Raw genomic sequence first — 22,456 nt, 5'->3', positions numbered from 1 at the left:
GAAGTTTCAAGAAGTAACTGAAACACCTTTGATACGACCACCTCAAGACCAAATGAAATGTCTGATGTTTCAAAACCAGGGAGCTAGCTACAAATAGTCATGAAGTTTTAGTGAGTTATCACAGCGGAATATAGTTACAAGTTTGCTTTCCTTTGCCTCAGGTCGCACTTACAGCAATCTTACGGGGAAAGAGCCCCTTGCTCCAGCTCAGCTTTGGACACAACGGTATCAGGATAAACACGCCATATACACCTTTATAGAAATCTACAGGTACACGAATGAAGCTAAAAAAAAATCGTGTTAACACTTCTAGAGCTAAAACCCATAAATCAACAAAATGAAAACACGGAAGCTACATATTTAACCTTTTATTGCACTTTGGACATATACACGGTGTTCCCCATAGTTATTATTATTTCAACACAGATGCTACGTGTGTCATGCAAAACGTTGCTTGGAGATGCAACAGTTCAGGCACTGATCCCTGCAGTTCAAGTTAGAGCTAAAAAAATTTACAAAATTACATTTTTTTGCATAACATTCTAAATACCATAATTTTTAAAAGAACATTGCTTATGTAATACAAAAATCAGAGGGTTAGACTAGTTTTTTACAAACATTAACATTTTGAAAATTATTTTCTCTATACATATGATTTGACACTTCAAAAGTTTTTGCATTTTAGTTTTTCTTTTGTCCAACTAGATATTTCCTTAGATAAGAAACAGTAAAGTTTGAGCTTTAAACATGTTTCACCATATAAAACAGATGCAATATAAACTTGAAAGAATGTTTTGTAGGATTCAAAGTTGCAATTATTTAAATTTAAATCAGATTTTTTGATACTATTTTCAAAATGCATATGCAGAATGTGAGTAGGATTTACTAATACTCTCAAAATCCTCATGTTTTCAAATTCCAGGACTTAACATCTTAATGAAAATAATCAAATCTGCAGCACACAGTGGTTTAGACTTCTATATTTGCATGAACAAATTTTTTCTCCTTTGGACTATATTTCACTCTTAAGTTAAAAAGGTTAACAGTTTTCTGGCAAGCATTCTCTGAATGGGCAAAAAAAGCAAGTCACAGAAATTTCTTATTCCTTGGTCTTTCAAACACAGAGCTAAAATATTTGAGGGTTTTTTTTTTAAATGTATGTGCATTGTTAAGGAGACCATACTAAACCCACTAATACTAATATATTATGGTTGAGTAGAAAATTATCTCTAGAAAATAGCTTATTTGATGTGCTGATTCCAGATGAAAACTAAGGGTTTGATGCAGAAACTGTGGGATAAAGTTCTTTGGCCAAACACAAAAAAATACTGCAACAGTTCTTTTGTGGCACTGACAAATTTTATAAAAGATGCAGCTTCTCCAAGAATATATTTAATACACAACTGATGCATACACAATTATTCTCCCTGTGTTACAGAAATACTGAAAGTAAGCAGCCTCCCTAATTTCTAGGTGTGCCTCAGGTTATATTTATGTAAAATGAAAACTTAATTTATAATATTGCACTTCAGTGATTTGCTACAACAGTAAAAAACCTACGGTTCTTATACCTATATAAATTGCTCTTACAATTTCAAGACAAGGGAGGCCATTCTGCGCTTGGAAGTTAGCTTATTCATTGGAATTCTAATGAACAGTTCAAATAAATTTATGACTGGTTTATATAAATAAATGCTGAAAATGAGAAAATTCCTTTCCATAGCAACATTCAGGAATACAACTTGAATATATGAAGTATTATATTGGTGGGTCTAGATAGAGCTGATCAAACCAACAGAAAAGGAGAACACAACTTGTCTTGAATGGGTACACATCAGTATTAGAAAATGGAAACAAATTCTGTGCAAGAAAAACCCTTTTAAGCAATATTACGCACTATGAAATTTTACAAGTTCAGTGATTGAATATAGCATTGTATAAAAGCTCGTTATAAAGTTAACATCTTTTTATACCTGGCATATAGGTTAGGTTCTGCCTTTTATATAAAAGCCTTTCAACTGATGAGTTCAAAAGTAAAAAGCAATAAAAAGTGTAAACTCTATTTTTTGTAATTTCAGGAATGTTTTGAAGCCTTATATTCACATTATTTTATTATTTCTTTCTCCATCCAAAGTTTTAAAATGCAGTTTATTTTGTTCCAGGCTCTGAACAATTTCTCTTGACACTGCAGGCACCAGAAGTCCTTGTCCTTTAAAATTACTCACACTCTGCTTGCCAGTTTTGTAAAATCTGGAAGACTAACATTACAGAACACATATATCTTTAGCTAGGCAAGAAAATAATTTTTAAATCATTTTTAAAGTATAGTATCTGCAGGAAACTCATATTTGAAAAATACAAACATACAATATGAATCCTTATTATGTAAACAAATTTGTGCCAAACCACTCTCCTTATAATGGTAATAGACCATTGTGAAGGGTAAGAATACAAAGAATTTATTGGCAGAATGAGAGTCATAACTATGCAAAGATCAGAAACACTGTATTATTGGAGAAAAGAAGACACTGAGAAAATGCTTATATATAAACAAGTCAAATTACATTCTCCAAGAGATCATGTTTATTTTAAAGGAGACTTGAATATGCTTTTGGCTAACAAGCAAAAACCACGGCTAGTCCTGTCTTAATTTCTAGTATTCCTAAATTTATAATGACAAGACTGATGATATTAGATTGTTTCAGGCATTCAGTAATGAGAAATATCTAAGACTTGCAATGATTTCCTTAGAATTTCTTACATTTTTTTTCAGAAGCACCTATTCATTTATAATTACTGTGGATGTACTTCCTTGCCAAGGAATTCAAATGTAAAGCAATCCTGCTTATATTTTCAAACCAAGCTATATTAATAAAAAAGTGAATGATTACTTCCCAGTATTTTGAAGAATGTGCATACATACAGACACATATGTATCTGTATTACATCTATAGCACAATTTATGTTCAGGACAAAGTGGTCAAAACTAACAGAGGGAAATAGTATAATTTCAAAACAGAGAGCAGCATACATTTAAAAAGAATGTATTTCAATGTCCTTTTACTGTCATAGATGAAGCATTAGTAACATTGAAGTATTTCTGCATAGGAATTTCACTACTTATCTTTCACAGCTCAATGGCCCGGCCATTTACACAAAGTACTGCAGCACTAAAATATATTTTCTACAGTGCTCAGAATGCGCCTACGACTGAATTGGAAGAGTTTAGAATAAAAGCTAGAAAAGTGTCAGACCCAAACAAGCTTGATGGTTGACTGCCTTTAGTTTAAAGAAAAGCTTTAGTATGTGGGTGTATGAAAATACTTTAATGGAAGACAAGTTTACATGTCCTAATGAGCAAGAGACTTCTATTCTTTCATACTCAATAACATTAAGTCTAACTAATATATTTCACTTTGAAAGACCAGTTATTGTTGCATGTTCAACAAACTTCTGGTGTTTACTATTTTGGCTCTATGAGTAATTAAAAATTAATTCATGACAGCAGAATGCAGAAATGTGCAAATGTCAAGGATTTTGTTTAAAAACAGAGACACAAGTTCAATCAGTTTTTCTTCTTATGCTGTATTATTTTACCAATGTTTTCTCCAGACCTCGAATGCACTAGGCACAATGACCATGAAACTACAAGTATTTTAACTTTCCCAGGTTTCTATGAACCATTAGAACACAAATGAATCAATATACAAATCAATTACTGAGATAATATACATGGAACTGAAGAACTGCATCAGAGTTTTACACAAGACAATGCTATACAGCAGTTGTCTTCAAAACGCACCTGGTTTGTTTTTGATAAATAATTTACCTAAATATTTGATATGATCCACATACTTACCTGTTATAGAGTGTGGTAACATTTCATATCTGTCTACAGCAAAAGCTGACATTTAAAGTACTTCTGCAAGAGATGGAGGACTCTTAAAGTCAACTTCAAAAGGAAAATTATTCAGGAGATAAAGTTGGGGTTTTTTTTAAATTTGGAAATTGTCTTCCTCCACATAACGTAATTTTTAGCATAATTTTGGGGGAAAGGTCGAAAATTACTAAAAGTATGTTGTCCAAAAATACAGGAGTAAATTAAAAGCAGATGATCCTGCAGAAATCTCAAGTGTCCAACATTCAGTTTAATAGCAAAAATACTTATTCCTTTTCAGCTCTTAGGGTGTTCCTGATGGTGAGCTCCATTTTATTTTTGAACTGCTGATACGTCTTTGTTATGGGAAGCTCTAAGCAATTAAGAAGTCTGTTTCCAATGGGATATGTTATATGCAAAAATTTAATTGTAGGTTCAGGATCAAAACCAATGGATGGTATATAACAGGAGCCTGTTACGAAGAGCAGAATATCCTCCAACGTCACTACAGACTCACCACCTAAAAAAATAGGATTAAGTTTTATCATTGATTATTGCACATAAACCATTACCCTGCATGTTAAGTGCTAAGTGGACAAAAACCCAATCAAACCAATATGCTGAATAATTAGCAGTAATATGTCTACCTCAGAAAAAGTTTAGCAAGAAAAACCAACTTAAATTAGTTCTGAAAAATCTTAAGTGAATACAAGAATCTCTTCTGCAAGAAAAAGATAGAAAACTGGTCTTTAATAATTCAGTCAATCTATCTAATAAAGGATTTTTCTGTATCTCTTAAGGTTGTGTGTTGGATTTTTGTTTTTTAATTCACAGGAATCCTAGAGCAAATTTTTCAGATATTTACCCTGCTAAGGTTTTGGGCAACAATTTCAAAAATTCCAATTAGTAAGAAAGAGGGGAAAGAAAGAACAATTAGGAACAGATAGTGACTACAAAACCTTGATTTATTTACACCACTGACCCCTAAAAATAAAAAAAAAAATTAAAAAAATCAAATTACTTACTCTCCACATCTTGCAAATAGCCCATCCAAAAATCAGCACCTTCAACTTTATTTACATCTGATGAGGAATGGATTGTAAAGAGATCACAAACAGTTTCTGCTGAAAGTCTTTCGGGTTTGTGGCACAATATGCTAGAGAATACATCCGGGTGCATTTGCATTTTCTCTAGGACGCCAAGAGTTTTCAAACCCTGCCTAAAACTAGGAGGGGGAAAAAAGAAAGAGTGACCACACATCAGATCTCTGCATTTTATAAAGCTGCAAGATGGGATAAAATAAATCTTCCCCATCTCCAGTCTCTAAATCTTGTCAAAAAGGTTACATAGTACTCTCATTTTGTCTTGGGAAATGTGTTTAACTCTCATTTTAACAATCTAAATGTTTCTCTAGAGCTTTATGGGGAAATGAAAGGAATACCAGTGATATGTCGAAACAGACCTTATTTCCAGGTACTAGACTGTAAGTAAAAGGTATACTTTTAACTTTAATGTGAAAACCTAGCAATTCTCTTTCTTAAAAATAGCTCTTTGGAAAACACCTTAAATTCCTTGTCAATAGAAAAAATAAGTTGTCTTAAAAGACAGCCTTCACTTGGCTTTTGCAAGACTGCATGTGCTTACATGCTATTATTTCTGTCTGTGGCAAATGCAAACAGCACCATCCTGGGCCACACTAGGAACTGTGTTGCCAGCAGTTCAAGAGACATGATCTTTCTCTGCTGCTTAGCATCAGTCAGGCCACACTTGAAGTGCTGTGTCCAATGCAGATAACACTAGATAGGATACAATGATATGATATAGATAACACTATATGTGAAGTTTAAATCAGGTTATGCTTGTTGAAAAAATTAGTATCCAATAAATTTTTACAGAGCAGCTGAAGAATGTGAATTGGAAGTAAGGCCAGAGACAATCAAAGAACAGTCAAGAGCTGCAACTTTTCCAGCTAATGAGGTCATCATTACCTCAGAGTAACATCAATTCAATGCTTATGTTCTAAACAGGCCAACTTAACACTTGCTGACAGTACTGCACTCCTAATGGCACACACAAAGCAGTCAAGAAAACTCAACTGAATTTTAAACATATGCTAAGCATTTCTAAAATGTAAATATTCTAAATTCAAACAATTCCAAATTAGAATTGAACATAAGCTAGAGAAATTTTATAGTGCAACGGTCTTTGTGATGCTGTAGCTTAAAAACTGTGAATCTGCCTTCATTATAAGGCTGAAAAAGGAGCCTTGACCAAGGAGAAGTCAGAGCAGGTATGCAGAGAAACAATTTGTCTTTCGGTTTAACTACCTAGTTAACAGTTGCTACTTAATTAACTGAAAATTACAGTGGTTTAAATGGAGAGTAAGTAAGAATTTGTGAAAGTTAGTTTTAGCAACATATTATTTAGAGTTGCAGTGAGGAAAAGAACCAAGAAGTTCAAAAACTCAAACAAAACAAACCTTTCTAAGGGTAAAGTAATTCTCTTGATTACATGATAGATCAATAGGTCATTCACCAGCATGTTCTTATCACACAAAGCTGTTACAGGTTTTAAACATCCAGCAGCAGCAAGGAATTCACAACAGTCCTGTAGTGTAGACTGTAGGCTGGACAGATTATTTGCATATTTTATCTGCATAAAAAGATAAGTTAGGCACTTGTTTACTACATGTGTGTATACATATATGTGAAAAATAAGCTTTTTAATTTCAACAAAATTGATATTCTGTAAGTCCTTTATCTCCAAATATAGTCTTAAGTAAGAAATAAAACTTATTGCATATTACCGTTTTTATTGTTTGTGCTACATCAACATCAGCAACATCTTCCAAAACTGGCTTCACATTCTCTGGACCATAGACAAGGCAATCAAACAGTGTTTTGGAAAAAAACCCAGGAGATGGACCACCATGAACCAGACAAACTGCAATCATTTTACCAGCTTCAAAATAAAGATTCTCTTTTACAGCTGCAAATAGAAAAATATTTCTATTTATACACATAGAAATTATTTCCAATCATCATTTTTTAATAGAAAATGTCATAGTGCTGTTTTTTCTTAATGACTTTTGCTATCTTCTGGTAGTTCAAACTGTAAGACCATATTTTTACAAAGAAGTACCACGTTTTTTTACACCAGCTCTTCAGCCACTATCAAGGTGTGGGAGATGGAACTTCCTCCTCCACTTCACACCCAATGCTTATTTAATTATGAAGCATAAGAATTCAAAGAAACTAACTTGGCATCTTTGGGAAGAAGCATGCTATGAGAAATAATGTTCTAGAAATTTGAGGAAGGGAAAATAATTAGCAGAGAATGTGTGTCAGCAAGAAAGAAATTCACTTGAAGAGAACAAATATACTAATTAAAAAAGCCCCAAATCTAGTTATATGCTGTTTTTCCATGGTTGTCATCAACTTTTCCAACCAACCCCAATAATTTTAATTACAAATCCACACACCATCCCACATTAGAATTGAAAAAATAAAAAAAATCAACCCCCAATTTTTATCCTTCAGGACTGTACTTTTGAACTGACATTCATACTGGCTGAAGATTAAAAAATATTTTAACCTATACACTTCTCAGTAATAAAGCAACTAATTACCTTGAAAATCAAGGGACAAATTCTTTCCAGAAGAGCCCTCAAACAATGATGAATTCTGAAGGTGATGCATTAATAACTGGAAGAAATGATGTTTTGATGCAGCAGAAGTTTTTGTCTTCGATTTATTTTTGCAGTTTAAGAAACTTACTTCAATAGTGTTTGTAGGACTAAAAATGCGCTGCCTAAATCCTTTTAAAGCACTACTCCAAATATTTTCTGCATTGATGTTAAGTCTTGTTGTTTTTGTTTTAACTTGTACCTTTAACTCCTTCAGTATATTACAAGCCTCCCATCTTTGCTTTCTTAAATGCCTACAAGAAAACAGCATGTATTTTCAGATGAAATGTTATGATTCATAATTAGCAAGTTACACAAAAAAACATTTTAGTAGTCTATTAAGAACACTTCTCTGAACACTGTGGCACATTCAGGTATTGGCTGAATTTTAATAGTAAAACATTTAGTATAGCCTTAAAAAATTTTGACACTGTAGTGGCAAGTTTTAAAATACCTCTAAGAACTGAAAAAAGGAGGTAGAAATAATTACCCTGGCATAAAACAAATTATGATTTTCTTAATTCAGTAACTCCAACACAGTGCCAAATAATTCTCACACAATGAGCTGACATTTAAACAACTTGAAACAAGTAAGAAATTGAAGAGCTTATTTTACGTTAAAGATGTTTTGCAACCAAATGAGAACAATCTTTGTCACTATAATAAAAAAATATATTTGAGTAGGAAGAAAGTTCTCACTTAAAAAAGCAAGATGTTTTCTTAGTTTTCTAGCTTCCAACCAAAACTATCCCAAATACTGCATCTCCTAGAAATAACTTATTCCCTCATCAGAATTTTTAGCACATCAGGTAGAATCCATAAATTAATTACTCACAAGAGGATAATGAATTTTATGTCCTTAAACTGAATATTCTATATTAAAACATGTTGTTTTACCACTGTCTTTAGTACAATCATGAAATATTCATATGATACAAATACAAAAACGTTTAAAATTTAGGACCTGTCTAATTAGAAAGCAATTAGGATTCTCTTTATTCCATATTTTCTAAAGAATGTTTAGCCATGCATCAGTAAGGACAAATACGCATTTCTGGGTTTTGATGCTCTCACTATCTAATCTAAAAATTCTCAGTAGGTTTCATTCCTTTCTCCTCACACTCCTCTAGCATTTAGCAGAAGCCTTTCTCAAGCTATGACTTCAGGCTTTAAGTGTATACTCATTTTTGCAGTGACTATATACATATGGACACACACAAATATATATGCATACTGAATATAACCACACAGAGAAATATATCTGGATACCGTATATGCACACAAACACATATGGATACTGTATATACACAAATGCACACACAGAGACCTCCCCCAACCCTCCTGCATGTTCTGTAGGAAATAGAGTATAAAGCCATGAGCTAGATTACTCTTCAAAATAAGAAAAATAGAAGAAATACCTGTGCCTCAGGGACCAGTTCCTGTTTGACATCACTGGAGATAAGGACATTGTCACTCTGTTGGATGCTGGAAATTCTAGGTGTGAGCAAGGTGACAAGTTCTGGCACATTATCTTTGGTGATCTATAAGCCAAAAGAGTATTTTAAGAAGAGATACAACTGAAGAATGCATGGACACTTCCTATCTCTAGGTAGCAATATAGTTTTCCCCTAAATCAGTACTGAATCTCATTTTTATCTTCATTTTCATCAAGTCCACTGGTGTCTGAACTACCATTTAAAATATAACAATTCTGTGGTTTAATACACTGTGGTCTTGGGATGTTTTTAGTTGCATCTCATACATCAGATGAAAGTCCTGACTGACATAATAAGTAAAAACTAAAAATATTAGTTTCTACAAACTTGAAAAGTTTTATTACAGCAATGGAAAACATTATTATGAACACCTTTAAGTCAGACTTCTAGAACAGTATTAAAATGGAAAAAATACCAATAAGCAAACTTAAAGCTTTGCCATTTGTATACTCTTAAGCTACCACTAAATGGTTAAAATTCCTTTGACAAGAATTTATCTTTACCAAACTAAAAAGTGGTTTGCCACCAAATCCAAATAACTATAACAAATTTCCAGAGTTCATGGCTTACTCAGAAAACTTCAATTTGCAATCTAATATAAGATTCTCCTACAGAATAAGCCATCATTTTCTCATGTTTAAGTATTTTATGCAATAATCAGTTTCTGTGAGAAAACAGAAAATTACACACTGGAGCAGAAAATTGCATGGAGATCCAGATGACTGCCGAGGGGACTTTGGAGGTGGCTCTTCCAGCAAACAAGTTGTTCCATTTGTCTTTTCAGAGGTAGCCAAAGCACGCTTTTTCCGTTTGCTATACTTCCCTGTATTGATTACATTTTATTAATTTAATGAATTTGCTAGTTGTAAAGTATGTTTACATAACTTAAAGTTGTCATTTAAGAAATCACTGTCGCACCCATATTTTACCTGATTTTGCAAAGATACTTCTGCATTCCATGCACTCCCAGTTTTGCTCCCATGACCTCAGAGATGAACAGGCCAAATGAGTCCCACGAGAACCACAGTACTGGCAACGCTTTATTTCCCATTTACTAAAAGGAAAAGCTTAGGTATTTACAATTATACAGATGAATAAGGCTACTTAAAACAAAGGCTGTTCAATAGTAAGTGCAATCCAGACACTAAACCAACAAAACATAATTTTATCAGTCTGGCAGTACTGACTCTAATCAAGGAGACTTTTTTCACACAAGATGTACTCATTATCTAGCTGCAACAAGAAAAAAAGCTACTCATGCTCCAGCAGTTTTATTGAATGAGGCTATTAGTATTCCCCTGCCCTGGAGTCAACTGATTGAAGGCACTATTTTCTTCTCATCCTGCTAGTCAGCAAAATCCTCTGTGTTTTATGGGTATCCACCAGTCAACTTTTCCAAATGGTAATTCTTTTGAAGGAGAGCTCTCTAGGGAAACATTCTGACTACTAAGCTAAGTCTACTACTTTAGCAAAACTTCTTGCAAAGGCTGTAAGTATTTTAACACTTATTAAATTGCTGAATTAAATGCTGAATGACACATACACAACATTCATTTAGGCACATACTATGGTGATGCACACATTCTACTTCAGCCTGTATAAAATTAGGAGAAAGTAACTGATAATCCCTTAAATTTGGTCTTCATGGCTTTTATAACCAGTTCAAGTTAGAGACATTTACTATTGAAATATGATTACATTAAGTAAAACAAACACTATCTGTACAGTGTGTTTGTTTGACATTAAAACCTGATGCTGAAAAATATCAAGACATTTAAGTAAATAAAAATAATATTGATAAATAGCAACACATGTCTAAAAACTATTTCATCCTAAGTTGTACTTTCCTGCTAAAGTATCATACCTGTCAGGTTCATTATAGTCTCTTCCTTTCTTGCAGAGACATCTTTTAACATCACAGTGTTGATAACAATGCAGCAAGTCTTGATATGCATTTTCTTCAAGTTCCCAAGATGCATCCCTGTAAACAAGGCAGACGACTGGATATCAAAACAATTATTTCTGATTGTTTCAATGGGTTACTCTGTATTTCAAAAAAAGATATATGCAATAAACATATGAATATAATTCAAACACATCATGTTCTATGTAACAGACGGGTTTCTAGGTAACAGAGGGGGAAGAAAAGTCTATAAAATACAGATGTACTTTTTCTTCCATAAAGTTACTTTGATCTCAAGTATTTATTATTTTTCACATGACCTTAGTGCATGTTTGCTCTGTCTCTGTCCCTTTTTTCTCTCACAGAAAACAAAGATTTGTTCAGGCAGCCCACTCAAGTTACTGCTGAAACTGGTTTTATAAATGGTAACTCAGAATGTTCCAGGCCCATATGGCAAAGTTCATCAATTATTTTGAGTCCTCTTCCTCTCCAGAATCTTAAGCTTTTGTTTCAAGAGGGAATTAATAGTGCTCTCTGAAGAGACTAATAGTTATTACGGAATAATACTTCTAACAAAGAAACATCATTCTGATCTCTTTCTGTCATATTTTGAGCCTCATCAGGTGATAGAAACAGGAAAAACAGTTTGGAATTTTGGAAGCAGTTATTATACTAACAACCTTTGCAATCCCTTGGCAGAAGATAGAAGTTGTACAGCTGAGTAATCAGTCAATTACAATTCTGTCTTGACAGAAATTCAGATAATTAAACTTGGGCACAGAAAATAACACTTCTCAGCAATCTCTGTTAAGGAAAAATTATGGTATTTAAGAAGCGCTTTTCTCTTCTAATTGGGTTTAGAGTTTAAGTTGAATTATGGCATTAAAAATGACTTTTCAGAGATTCCTGATACATGTTTGAGATAACTAACTTCACCTTTTCCAGTTCTTATGCATATCTAAAAGAAAACAGGCTACTCCTTACCAAACTGAATAACTCTATAATCAAAGGTAGAACCAACGTTTATATTAATAGCTGAAGTTCGCAGAATAAAATAAATGTTTGTAACAGTCTATCAAAGTTTTTATACAGGAAACAAATCATTAACAAAGTTACCTACCTTTCTGGAATGTGTATGCCCATTCTCAACATTTCTTTTTGAAAACTGTCCTTGTTATTACATACTGTGCACCTAAAGAAAAATATCCCAGCACTCAAAGCTTGATACTGTGCCAAGAAAAAAAAACACAACAAAGAAACCAAACCAATTATTGAATTACTACTATCCTTAAGATGCCAATAAATTATGTCTTAATATTGACACGCATTACATTCATGGATACTATCCTGACATGGGTGTTAAAGCTGATATCAATCATGATGTGACATGCCATTAAAGCAAATGGCAAGGATTTTCTCTTCCTTTAAAGGAAAGAACTCATATGCTAGAATAAGGTTCATAAATGAAAGCACTATCCTTTTCAGTCAGCCTTTCCAGATCCAGCATAAATTTACAAAAAGAATGTTGTAACTTTTTCTAGTCCTGGATTTAGCCAAAGAGAACTCAGGATGGATAAATTACATTTTTAGCACTCAGATTCTACACATAATGACCTGCAAGAAAGCAACTATGTAGGTTGAACTTCATTTCCTAAAAGTAGTAAAGGCATGAAGTATGTACCATACATGCAGAAACATGAGGGGCCACAGGGGAAGGAAAATTAATAGCGTTAAAAACTCAAAATCCTTTTGTGTCCATAACACAATTTTAGCACTGTTCTTCAAACCTAGTATACTACATACATACTACGTACACTTAACAGTAAGCAATTGTTCCATTATTTTTGAACAGAAATGTGATCTCCATGGATGCAAAAAGAATTAAATGGAGAACCTGTATTACCTGCAAGCATTCTCGATGAAACCAAGCATTTTTACAGCAAGGACTTTTCAATACAGTGTACAATGGAAGATGTTCAACCAAATCCAGGCATATTGTGCACTGTGAAGCTTCTCTAGATTCTTTATCCGTAAATGTTTGGACTGGTCTATGTTCCCAACAGTAAGATCTAAAAAGAGTAATTTATAGTTCCCTTAACAAAATAACATTTTAAGAACCTTCTTCATAAAATTTGGAGACAGTAAAATTAATTTATTAATCCATTTTTCATGAGTAAGTGCTATGCAACAAGCAAAAAATACAGACACACTGGTTGTGGCTAGGCTGGAGTTGAATTTCTTAATAGTAGCTTGTACAGTGATGTTCTGGATTTGTGAGGAAATCAGTGTTGATAACACGGTGATGTTTCAGCTATTGCCCAGCAGATCTTGAACAGAGTCCAGACTTTTTCTGTTTCTCACCCCTCCCCACTAGTAAGCAGGCTAGGGATGCACAAGGAACTAGAAGGTGAGACAGCTGGGATGGCTAACCCAAACTGGCCTCAGGGATATTCCATACCACGACATCCAAGAAACACAGTTCTAGAAGAAACCTTTCTGAAAATGCCTTATCTTTACATGCACTTGTGGTAATGCAAGTTGTTTTTACTAAGTGCCTGCCAGGCTTCAGTCCACCCACCCTACAAACTCAGCTCACAATAAGAAGGATAATGCACTCGAGAGTATTTTCACTACAGACAAGATGCTAGACAGATGACAGTAAAAGAAAACAAAACATTTTATATTAAGACCATTTCCCCTGCAGTACTTCTCCAAATAACTTGGAAACAACAAGATGGCAGACACTGTGTTTTGACTGTTGAGAGATACAGGTAGCCAAAGATCTGCCGTTTCAACAAAGGCACAGGAGACTGGCAAACAAAAAACCCAAATCAACCATTATGCAGTTTATTTCAGAGTTCAGAATTTATTGCTCAATTTTATAAACAACTTAAGTACTTGTAGAATCATAAAGTCATGTATTTAAAAGTGTTGAGAACTGAGCTCATAAATATTAGGTATGCAATACAACTGTTTGACTTTCATGTCTTCCACAAATTGGGTATGTTTCCTAGATAATCTGATGCCATTTGCAACTATCAGCCTATCCAAAAACAAGCCATGAAAGAAACCCAAGTCACCTCCTGTATAAATATGATAAATTGAAAATAGAAAAGCAACAAAGTCCCAAAACTCACCTGAAGTCTTCCATAAACTGGAAAATGCATTCCCTTTGTAGCCCACAAGGAAAATGGTAACTTCGTTTGCATTTAGGAGCTACACATCCAATTGAAGCTCCCTTTTTCTTACAGATATTACATTTCTAGAAATAATTTTTTTCAGAAACAGAATATTAACATTTTAAATACATGTAAAATCAAAGGAATTCAATACAAAAGTTACAACAAGCGTAAGAAAGAATAGTAGCTAATAGATTAAAACTGTGACAAGACTAATGTGGTTTAGCTCTGCTACAAAGAGTAAGCATATGCAGTTATTTCACAGACTTTATGTATTGGTTTATATGCATATTGTCTTGTGACATATAAGATAAAATACAAATTATTTTACCAGTACCTATAGTTTATACAGGTATAATAGGCATAGACATATATATACTTATATATAGGCATCTATAATTATTTATTGTCAACTTCAAGCTCAGCACAATGTCATGAGGTATTATGAAGGTTCAATTCACTCTTATTTTTGTGCAGCTTACCCAAGGAATCAGAATAGTTGCAAACTGTAGAGGCCCAGGGAAGCTAACTTCAGTTGTGGGATGGATTGTAAATGAAGCATCCAGGCCACACTGTCATCTCAGAAATGTTCACTAGGCTTCAACCTGAACAAACTGCACTGGACTAAGCCTTTCTTAAGGCTCACCAGAAACACTGTCTGTTCCCAGGAACTAACAGGTACTAATGAGCTCCTGTTTTATAACAGACAGTCTTGGAAACTTATTTTCCTTGCCTCAATAACAACCCAAGTGGAATAGTATTTTTGTTACTGAAACTTCAGAGAAAGTTACCAACTCAAATTGCAGTCAGGACGGAAAATTACTGTAATTAAAGCCCATTCTCGTGACCCCATAAACAGTGTTGCAAAGTGAGACCCTTGGAGCTCTTGGTTCCCAGAGGACAAGGGGCTAATGTGCATATCTCAAACACTGATAACCACATGGCTCTGGAGTCAACCAGGGACTGCTGGCAGTAACACACGAGAACTGTTGGTGATAACCAAGGACAATACTGTGAGAAAGAACAAGACTTCACTGGAGCAGAGGGCCAGGCAGATTCATTTTGCTATGAGAAAGAACCACAACACAGCACAAGCAGAGGAACTTGTGGCAGGAAGCAGGCATGGACTATAGGGTAGGATTTAGACCCCCAAAGCCCTCCAACCCATTTCCAGAACGGCCTGAAAGAACAGACTACTCATTATAACTAATTTACATAGAAGGCAAGAAATCTGCCTTTGGGGTGGAGAAACCTATCCTAAAAAGGTGTCCCCTCAACAAAGCCCAGGCCAGTTTCATGCCAAGTGTGTAATTGACCAACAAAACTTTCTGATCTCTAGTGGAGCCTCTGACTTTTGTCACTCTTTTTGCCCAATGATCATTTATGAACCTTAGGTGCTTCCTTCCCTTTAAGGGTGGATCATTACAATTTCTGCAGGTTTTTTTTTCCCCTTGTGGCTTCCACAAATTAAATATATTTGTTACTTAAACAAAATTCAGGTGCTTGAGTGGGCTCAGCACATTGTACATTGGAGGAAGAAAACAAACCCCAAAGGCACTACTAAGAGCACTTAAAAGTTACTTTTTTCCCCTTGTAAATACCAAAGACATCATTCTTACCAGTTTTGCAGCTCTATTTACTTCTTTTCTAATATCAGTGATTAAAAATCCATCTACACCTTCATCTTCTTCACCCCTCTGCCAAATGCCACTTGACATCAACTACAAAAACAAATTAAGTATTTTAAAATATCCACCTAACCTGAAGATTTAAAGTTACATACACTGTGCTTGTCAAGTTAGAGTTTAGTCTAAAAAAGCTCACATGTAAACATTTTAATGATTAAAAACCTGACATAAAAACATTTTATAATAAAATAAATTTTTGTATTTATATAAAAAAGCACATTTTTGTGTGACATGACAATAACCAGTAAAATGAAAAACAAGTATGTCAAATATTTAATAACAAATATATCAAAGTATTGTATAGTACTGTAGGGCCTGAGATTGTATACTTCAAAAAGGAAGGCAAAATACACTGACTATTCAGATAATTGTCAAACAATTACTTTCAGCATATAAACCTTCAGAGGAAGTAAAATTAAATTAGCTTAGTTAATATAAATGACAATTGTGCTGTGGAGATAATGAAGCACAGTAGGAAGTAACTGTACTGAAGTGTCACCTAAGAGGAAAAGTAATTCACTTTAGAGGAGATTTAAATAAACACAGAATCAAGTAACTAGGCAAATCAGAAGAGCCTGATGATAATTTAAAGTTAGGCAGCTACATTACAATCTTCAAATACTGAAGAGTTTCACAACTTGATGCTGTCTATATTCTTTAGAATCTCATTTTATAATTTCAACATAGCACCATTGAAACTAGTTTTATCAATATTTTACTCAAATAAATGTAAGATTATATACCCAAACCAATTAAATATATTCTTCCAACTGTGAGACATTTGGAAAAGAATAATTAAACTGTCACTAATGTGCCTCTTTGTAGAACTCTTTTCTAATATAACATACACTATATTTAAGTAAAATCACAGGGCTTTGCTCATTTTTAAAAGAAGTAGGGACGAAAAAATGTAAAAGATACTGTGATGAGCTTCCTGGAGTTAAAATACCTTATAAGTCCTAAGGCTCAGTCTTGCATGCATGATTTTTCCTAGCTGTTCATTAGGATAGGATTTTTTCTTATTATTTGATATGGCCTTATATAGGAAACAAAATTACCACTAACATGGTGTAATTGCTTCTATTTTCTTACAGCTGCTTAAAAATTATTTAAAACCAAATATTTCTATCTTTATGTAGCTTAAGAAAACCTCCACTCTCCTTAGTTTTTAAAGAATTCCCTATCCAAATTATTAAGCCATCTACAATCAACACTCTTTAAAGAACTTTTTGAGAAAACGTACATCCTATATTACTTTTGATACTTGGCACTTATTTTAAAATTGGGGAGAACAATTCAAATTATATTTATTAATAAACAAAATACTTTTTTTGTAAAGTAGTATTAGTCTAAAGACCTGCAAAAATTTAAAGTTTGAGAGGTAGTTTAAGTATACCTTTAAGAATATGAATCTTGGAAAATGTCAAGGGTGACAACAAAAGCTGCAGGTTATATCCACAGCTTTGTTTAAATTAAGAACTTCTACTAATTAGTGAAACTGTACTAATGTGATCAAGAGTGTACATTAACTTAACTGAAAATTAGGACTTAAGTGTTACAATATTACTGTTCCCTTTGTCTTAACATGTACCTTCACTGCTATTTGCTATGATAGGTTGGGAGAATTAATGAATTCCTTTAAATGGACCATGAACAGAATTTAGCTTTGAATAAAGGCTTGTTAGGATTTACTTATTTCATCTGCTGCACCTGACAACTACGAGGCTATGAGTTAAAGCCCACATTTCAAGCTTCATAGCAACAAAATTGTTACAACAGCGTGTTAGTATTAAATACTTGTTGCACCTTTTTTTTTCAGATAAAACAGGAAAGTCCAAGATCAATACCATACACTTACCAAACAGTAATAATGAACAGTGAGATTGTATTCCACATAGGTCCTTTTTTCTCCATACTTTTCAGGGCAGTCATCTGTCCGTCCACAGAGAACACAAACTAAAATACAGAACCATGTTTATAACCACAGTGAGTGTACTGGAATTACTACTGATCAGCTACAGAGCAGTAGCTTTCACCTCTTTTAATCACACACATCTTCAAGTAGATTTCTGGATACAGGACAGTAGATATCACTTTTCTTAATGTTGAATTTTATCATAGATACAGAAGAATGCACTATTTCTTCCCCCTCCAGTTACCAGGAAGAAAATACTTCACCAGCCTGCTGATGCAGGAGTGGTCTATCAGCCAAGCTAAATTCACAAGCAGACTGTCCTCCCAATTGAAATATTCTTCCCAAAACAACCAAAGAGAATTATGAAATGGCCAACAATATCCAGGTGCATGTGAAATCCCATCTAGTTGTTTTAAGTACTACACATGAAGTCATCCTCATGTTTGAATCCATGAATCAGCCATTTCTTTGTCTACCTATATGATAACCTTAGTGATAAGCATGTGAATGATGCCAAGTCATTTGCTACCACTGCTTTTAAAAACATTTAACAATTTGAGACAACACTGCATTCAACTAAAACTTTGACGATTTCCCACTTACTGGAGTTTCTGGCCCACTATCATAGTTCCATAGACTTTTAATAGCTTCCCTTTAATTCCTAGTAGATGTATAAAATACATTTAAAATATTCTAAGATTAAGAACAGTCACAGTAATAACAAGAATAGGGTTACTGCTTCAGCCTAAGAAAGTCCTGGAAGTTACATCTCAAACACAGCTCTGTGTGATTTGGCTGCTAAATTCACAAGGTTACCTTCTTAAAACATCTGCAGAAAATACTATTTTAAAATAGTCTAATTACTGCAAACAAACCCAAGGAAGTTTGTAAGTTATTTCTTTTTCCTGAAACAAGTGGTGGCTCCAATACAATTTCACAGAATGGCTAGGGTTGGAAGTGACCTCTGGAGATCACCTGGTCCAACCCTTTCTTTGCAAGGCAGGGCCGCCTAGAGCAGGCGACACAGGACCTGCTGGTGGGTTTTGGATGTCTCCAGACAGGGCGAGTCCATGACCTCTCTGGGCAGCCTGTTCCAGTGCCCTGCCACCCTCAGAGTAAAGAAGCTCTTTCTCATGTTGAGGGGGAAGCTCTTTTGTTTTAGTTCATGACCACTACTCCTCATCCTGTTGCTGGGCACCACTGAAGAGTGACACCATCCTCTCAGCACCTGCCTCTGAGATATTTCTGTGCCTTAACAAAATCCCCTCTCAATCTTCTCCAGACTAAACAGGTCCAGCTCCCACAGTCTCTCCTCATGAGAGAAATGCCCCATACCTTAAATCTCTGTGGCCTCTGCTGAACCCTCTCAGGACCTGCTTGTCTTGCTTGTACTGAAGAGCCTCAAATTAGACACAGTAACTTGACTACTGGAAACTCAACTGCTCTTTGAACCCAAATAAAACAAGTTCTAACTAGCATTATATATGCAGATTAAATCTTTCTGAAATTATTTGATGAAAACTTTACTCACATGTGCTTTGAACATCAAAATTATTTGTTTTACTCATCCTGAGTTCTTCTGGCTGTCTGTCATGCAAAAGAAACAAAGTATTAAATACAACCAGTGCATTAATAAACATTATACACCTCTTTTGTTTTATTTAAAACTGAAAAAAACCCCCTCATAAACTCAATATACTAAAAGTGGGATTATGATAAAAGAACATAATAATTCAACTGTTATTATGAGATAGGGATTCAGAAAGCAGGATGCAATTGTCCAGAAAAAAAATTCATAGAACAATGAGAGATATAACAACTTTTAACTATTTCCCCAAACTAACAAACAATATATTTTATTTTCAGAATAGAAAATAAAGTCCAATGCAACAGCTAGTTATCTACAAATTTAATTGTACAGAAGAGTTTTAACTTCTTTTAAGCAACAGAAATAATCGTTCACAGAAAACCTAGGAAAGAGCTCTAATTTCTGCTCGAATGAAGATTGTACTAATACAAAAAACTTGGAAACAAAATATAACTGTGTAGTGATGTGATTATGAATAGAGTTCCTATAGTTTGGAGAATGCAGGATCCTGGCCTAATCAGAGAAATCCTGATGTGCAAAAATGCCAAAGGAAAAAAAACTAAAAAGGTGAGGAAACCAGAACATGCATACAAGGGAACTTAATTTACACCATGTCGGACAATGTATTTTACCTTCAGAAGTGGGAAGTAATTTATTTAGAAACACTGATCTAACTTGCATTTCTTTCAAACATCACGTGAGCTGCCCTTTACTGTGTGCCACACCATGCATCCTATTCTAGCCCACCTTGGAGAAAAAAACAACCCAAACCAAATAATCCTAGTTTCTTCACCACATCACCAAGATGATTATTCTTTCTCAGAACCCTTCTAGGAACACATCTGTAGATCTTTGATTTGCCTTCCCTTCGGAAGCTGAAGAAAGCATTACCTAAGTTCTGCAAGCCAAATATCAAGAGTGATGGCCTGCATCTCCAGGCTAGATCTCAGGTAGGCAGACAACTCCCTCTCGCATGCTGAAGCAAACAGGGAAGCAGCCAGTAACAAATCCAAGGTTCAAACCAGAAACCTGACAAGACTGAGCTATCTGTGGTCCAGTATTTACAGTTTTGATGACTACCAGATATCAGCCTCAGGAACAAATTTTAGGCTAATTCAAACTCTTGCAAAGAAAGCACTGTAGCAATTTTACTGGAGATTTAGGGAAGAAGACAATAATCTTGAGAAAGAAAAAGGAAGGGAGGCAGAAGTCTTAGGCACAAGACAACTTCCCTATGCCACTGAGACCTGGAATAGTTACACAAAGGACCTTGGCTAAAAAACAGTCTAAAAGAAAAACAAACCAAAAAGCACCACCACTAAATTAGATGAAGAAGTTCCTAAAGACACACCACGCTGACCGTCAGATTAAATAGCTGACTACCATGTTCCCAGAAACACACTTCCCTTTTTCCAAATTAAAAAGGAATAACTATACTTTATCAGGTAGAGGGAGCAAAAGACAAGCACAGAGCTCACACACATTCCCTTTCTTCAGGATTTCCCCAGGATGGCTTCACCGTTCTCAAGCTCCTGCGATAATACAACAAAGAAACTACCCACACACTGGCACACAACCCGAGATCTTATTTGCAAAAAGCCCTACAGGTGGACAAAGCACCTATGTAGCTGGAAACAAGAAAATCGCCTTCCCACCTTTCCTTAGCTCCAGCAAAATAGAAGGAAAAAAGAAATCGCTACACCACCCCCACCCGCAATTCCCTCTACTTTTCTCAAATTCTTACAGGTAAACAAACCCAAAGTTCGAATTTACAAGTTAAAAGATACCCGGATCAACCACTGAGGCCCCCTGCATAAGTCCTCTGGGGCTTTTCACAGGAACAAAGCAATTCCGCATTAATCTGTTCGCAAGACAGGAACTACCACATTATCGCCCAGTGTCTAGAAAACCCATGTAAATAAAATGTATCTACTTAGACTAAACATGCTAGAAAAGTCCTGAGTGGGTGTTTAGATTTTGTTAATTCTGTAATTTTTTACTGCTCCATAACGTAAGGCATTTCAAGAGTCTTTTAACTAGAGGTTGAAAAGGAAAAAAACAAAGCCAGCCCCAAGAGGCACCAATCTATCAGGCACACGTTTTCCCCAGCACAATAACAAAGGAACTCTCCCGAAGCCACCCGTACAGCCTGTATGTCCTGAATTCCCCACGGAGGGACCTCCAGGTGCACGTCCCGCGGAGCCGAGGATGGGGGCTCAGGGCCGCGTCCCCCCCGCAGGCTCAGCCGCCACCGCCGCCCGGCACAAGGGCCGCGGCAGGGCCGGTGCGCGACGCCCGCCCGCTCGCCTCCCGTGCCACACTCCCCAGGACGCCGCCCGTCTCCCGCTAGCGTGGTGGCAAGAGGGAGCACGTTTTGTTAGCTACTCCCGGAGCTCCGCCGCTCCGAGCGGCGGGAGCCAAGCGGCGGCGGCTCCGCAAAGCACGGGCTGGGAGGCTGCGGCTCGTCGCTTAGCGCGCGGCGAATGAAGCGGCTCCCGCCTCCCTGCCCCGGCAGTTCACACAGCCCCTGGAGGGCCCCGCCGCCCTGCCTGGCCTCGGGCCGGGCGGCACTGGCCTGTCCCCCCCGCGGAGCCCCGAGAGCGGCACTCACCGCTCGCACCGGGCCGGGCGGCACTGGCCTGTCCCCGCCGCGGAGCCCCGAGGGCGGCACTCACCGCTCTCACCGGGCCGGGCCGGGCCGCACCGCGCGCCAACCGACGGCCGATTCAAACGCCAACATCCGCCCCCTGCCGGAAGCACGGCCCGCCCCGCCCAGCGGCCCGGGAACACCGGGCAGCCGCCCCGTAAGCCTCTCGTGGAGGATTTACCTAAGGAAACAAAAAGTTGCGGTTTTTGTAAGAAATCCAGGGTTTGGCTTTATTATTTTTTTTTTTTTAATTTCTGTCTTCTGCAGCTTGTTCTCAGGGGGCCGAAGCTGCAACAGTGTAAAGCCGTGCTGACCCTTTTCCCCCCCGGCAGCTGCAATAATGGGATTTCTCAGTGAAGCTCTGTATTTGATGTTTGTACTGATGTGTTTCCACTGGGAGGCCACCGGTGGTGCACTGTGTCACAAGGGAGCTCACTGCAGAGGCTTTGGGGTTTGGCGAGCGCTCCTTGCCTGTGCA

At 36.1% G+C, this 22,456-nt stretch overlaps 1 protein-coding gene and 1 long non-coding RNA gene across 24 annotated transcripts in view; one reads left to right on the top strand and one right to left on the bottom strand.

Moving 5' to 3' along the window:
* Positions 1–353: 353 nt before the first annotated feature.
* On the bottom strand, positions 354–22,113 carry G2E3 (G2/M-phase specific E3 ubiquitin protein ligase). 23 transcript variants are annotated; one of them, XR_015288525.1, is made up of 18 exons: positions 22,007–22,100; positions 19,275–19,330; positions 17,687–17,784; positions 15,760–15,861; positions 14,099–14,223; positions 12,865–13,030; positions 12,082–12,188; positions 10,923–11,039; positions 9,988–10,112; positions 9,749–9,881; positions 8,981–9,103; positions 7,654–7,816; positions 7,506–7,581; positions 6,684–6,865; positions 6,357–6,529; positions 4,903–5,102; positions 3,860–4,397; positions 354–2,258 (listed from the first exon to the last, which is right to left on the bottom strand). XR_015288525.1 is itself a non-coding variant. In XM_086894784.1 (17 exons), the coding sequence occupies exons 2-17, from the start codon at positions 19,309–19,311 to the stop codon at positions 4,165–4,167; spliced, it is 2,160 nt and encodes a 719-aa protein (XP_086750910.1). In that variant the 5' UTR covers positions 19,312–19,330; positions 22,007–22,100; the 3' UTR covers positions 354–4,164. The 23 variants fall into 23 exon arrangements, 12 of the variants coding, with proteins under 12 accessions (XP_086750910.1, XP_086750915.1, XP_086750909.1 ...); XR_015288524.1 differs by having other exon boundaries at positions 21,943–22,074; XR_015288526.1 differs by having other exon boundaries at positions 354–502; positions 7,765–7,816; positions 21,881–22,059.
* The window catches only part of LOC111930057 (uncharacterized), a 43,987-nt gene continuing 43,628 nt past the window's right edge, over positions 22,098–22,456 (top strand). The window contains exon 1 of the long non-coding RNA XR_015288527.1: positions 22,098–22,186. This is a non-coding gene — a long non-coding RNA (uncharacterized LOC111930057). The remainder of the gene's footprint in view (positions 22,187–22,456) is intronic.

Source organism: Cyanistes caeruleus, chromosome 6, assembly GCF_971803275.1.
Source record: "Cyanistes caeruleus chromosome 6, bCyaCae1.hap1.1, whole genome shotgun sequence".
Classification (NCBI taxonomy): Eukaryota; Metazoa; Chordata; class Aves; order Passeriformes; family Paridae; genus Cyanistes; species Cyanistes caeruleus.
This window is presented reverse-complemented; position numbering and strand designations above follow the sequence as displayed.